The sequence below is a fragment of the Vigna unguiculata genome, chromosome 3 (genome assembly GCF_004118075.2).
Source record: "Vigna unguiculata cultivar IT97K-499-35 chromosome 3, ASM411807v1, whole genome shotgun sequence".
NCBI classification, from domain to species: Eukaryota; Viridiplantae; Streptophyta; class Magnoliopsida; order Fabales; family Fabaceae; genus Vigna; species Vigna unguiculata.
Window position 1 is genome coordinate 1176429 of NC_040281.1, and position 3136 is coordinate 1179564.

At 37.1% G+C, this 3136-nt stretch overlaps 1 protein-coding gene across 1 annotated transcript; it reads right to left on the minus strand.

The window, feature by feature from the left end:
* Positions 1-359: 359 nt before the first annotated feature.
* LOC114176734 (transcription factor MYB62-like) lies at positions 360-2537 on the minus strand. Its single transcript, XM_028061868.1, has 3 exons — positions 1575-2537; positions 1327-1456; positions 360-1239 (listed from the first exon to the last, which is right to left on the minus strand). Exons 1-3 carry the CDS (start codon positions 1720-1722, stop codon positions 573-575), a joined length of 945 nt encoding a protein of 314 aa, XP_027917669.1. The 5' UTR covers positions 1723-2537; the 3' UTR covers positions 360-572.
* Between the last annotated feature and the right edge of the window lie 599 nt (positions 2538-3136).

Sequence of the window (3136 nt, forward strand, 5' to 3'; positions counted from 1 at the left end):
CACCTTACCCCTGCAACAAATCAGCTTCCCGGCGAAAAAATGAAGAAGATGAAGATGGGAATGGGAAATTAGGGCTTTTTGAACGAGGACAATCAATTCAAATAGGGTATGACACGTTATCCACAAATTGCCAAATTGCCACTGTACAATTATTTTCATTGACACGTATCCGTTCTGCAATGCTACATCACTGATCTGTTAATGGCGTTTCTGAAAACTTAACGGGATGAACCACATTGATGCAAATTAACTAATTTGGGTACTAAGTAGATGCAAAGTTAAAAGCGGGTATCATATAGACACATTGGTACAAAACTGGGTACGTTGCGACTAATTATAACCATTAATTAACTACTGTGTTTTTTTTTTTTCACTGGCTAGTTTTTCTCTACTCAGGGATTCAATCTCAATAAATACAAATTAGAAAGCAGTCTCGTCTAAACAGAGGAATACACGACAGATGTACAGAAAACAATCACCATCTCCGAATTAATTAATTTGGTAGCTAATCCACAATAATATCATCAAAGACAGTGTTTGGGTTATTCCAAAAATCAGAAACCCTAAAAATCTCATTTTTGTAACTTGCTAAACTGCCAGAGTTCATCGATGTTCCACATGGAACATGCAAAATCGTTGCTCAGCCAATCGGTTGGTGGCGTTTGAGAATCAGCAATTGGGTATTGCACATCCTGAGCCACCCTTGCAGATGCTGGTTTGAAGGTCTCAATCTCATAGGCATTGTCATTTACATGATAACCCTCGTATGAGTAAGTGCCAAAATCATTGCTGCTTAAGGCATGGAATTGGTCCATGGTGTGTGCAAAATGATGAGACACTTTTGGAATATTTGCTGACTCGGAAAAGGAGATGCATGAACCACTGTTGTGTTCAGAGTCTGAGTTCTGCTCATGTTGGTCCATATAAGTGGGACTACCTTCATTCATGCTCACACAAGGTCCCTGCCATGGTATGGTCCCAACAGTTGAGTGTTGAGAAACACCATCATCAAGAACCAAAGGAATCTCCTGGTTCTGAATTGACATGGCCGAAGAACACGATGACTCTTTTACCTTCTGAAGCAATCTTGGCATCCAAAAACGCCTCACAAGTTCCTGAAATTCTCTGCTGTCAGTCTCAATTTTCAAATGTCTTGCTTGTTTCTGAATCCTTGTTCTCCAATAGTTCTTGATCTCATTGTCTGTTCTTCCTGGCAAATGTTGTGCAATTTTTGACCACCTACAGTCATTCAAGGAATGAAAATCCAAATAAAAGAAATATATTTGTAGCAGACAAACATCTAGTAGTGCCAAGATAAATAAATACCTGTTTCCCCACTTTGAGTGGAGTTCAAGAATCAAAAGTTGCTCTTGCGGGGTTAAATTTCCTCGTTTCACATCTGGTTTTAGATAATTTAGCCACCTTAATCTGCAACTTTTTCCAGTTCTCTTCAAACCTGTCTCAGATAAAGGAAATGAAATCAATCAGAATAAGCGTGAAAATTGATAAAAAAAGAGTATAGTAGAGTAGTCTTTCTTTTTTGCATTCAACTTCTTATGCTGTAATCAAGATACCTGAACGTTTAGCCAGCAAGTTCCATCGCCCTTCCCCGTGATCAGAAATGTATTGAGAGAGCAAATTATCCTCTTCAAGAGTCCAAGGCCCTCTTCTAAGTTCATTGTCATCTTCACTAGAACTGCTGACGCTCTTTGAAGTAGACATGGCTATTCTCACTCACTAAAACTATAAACACTATGTGTGCATATATATATGCAGAAGGATTTGAAAAGGGTCAAGGGAAAAAACTAGAGTTACAAAGCAAATTGTTATACGCAAGATGCATAGTGTACAATATACTACCACTATAAATACACTGTATGTCTGTATCCCATTTTGGGGGTTGAGTTCAGGTCAAAGTGAATTACTATACACTTTAATACTTTTCCAAAATAAAGAGCATACTCATGCTCCAAATTCCTTACCACACCTTCCATTCACCTTCCATAGTCTTTGCCACAGGAAACATCGAAAGATGGATAGGTTCATTGCTTGGCATCTTGCTTTTATTTCTTGACAAAACGACAGTTTATTTTGATTTTTAATTCGTAGTCTATAGCAATCACACTAGACATATAGCTATGAGATTAACGTTGCAAGTTCAGGACTAGCTACATTAAATTGTCCTCAGTCAAACAACAGACTGAAATGAATCGTATTCCAAATTTACCACTCAACTTCCCATGAAGGCATCAATTAAAGTCCCCACAATTGTATAAAGGGATGGAAAATGAGTGTTATGTCGCATTCTTTGCTATTTTATTGGCAGTGGGATCGAGATTGGTGTTGCAGCAGGGATTTATTTCAACATTCACCTTTGAATTCTTTGGGCTCTGCCTTCTTTCTAATCTTTGTCAGTGATTTTATGTGTTCTCAAGTTTCATCAATCAATCAATCCAAGTAGGTGAGAGTTAAGCTGTTAACTTGGTACTACTGAGTTCAAACACGATGAAGATATGACTAAACTTTGTATATATACTCTAAACGTGGTTCTGTTTTACTGATGAAAAATCGTTTGAAATTAAAATTACTTGCACTCTATGGCCGACAAAAGATACAATGTTGGAATAAACGAGAGAAATAAATAACTAGAGCTATAAAACAAAATATATTGTTTGAACACATTAAAGCTAAATAATTTCTTTCTACTGTAGAGTTAGTACAAGAAAAACGTGTTAAGGCTTCAAGAAGAACTCAATGATTGAGTGCATGTGGGTTAAAAAACTTGTAAACCCTTGGTGACACATAACCTTTTCTGTTCAGAAAAACACTAAAAAAGGTAATATTTACAGACAGTGCTTATCTATTTGAGTTTGAGAAGAGCAATAATTATAGTTTTGAAACGATTCATCTGTTGAATCAAAGACAGACCGGCCAAGAGCCGAAACGTGAATAACATTACATGTATATGCAAAACTGGTTCACTTCAGAATCGATATTTACAATGTGAGAAACACTTTCTGCATCCTTATGCTGATGAGGCCATTATAATGATATGAGATGAAAGGCATTGAAATGCGATGAAGTTATCGCTGATTGGTGGTGATAACAGTGACAGAAACGTGCTTGACCGAACATA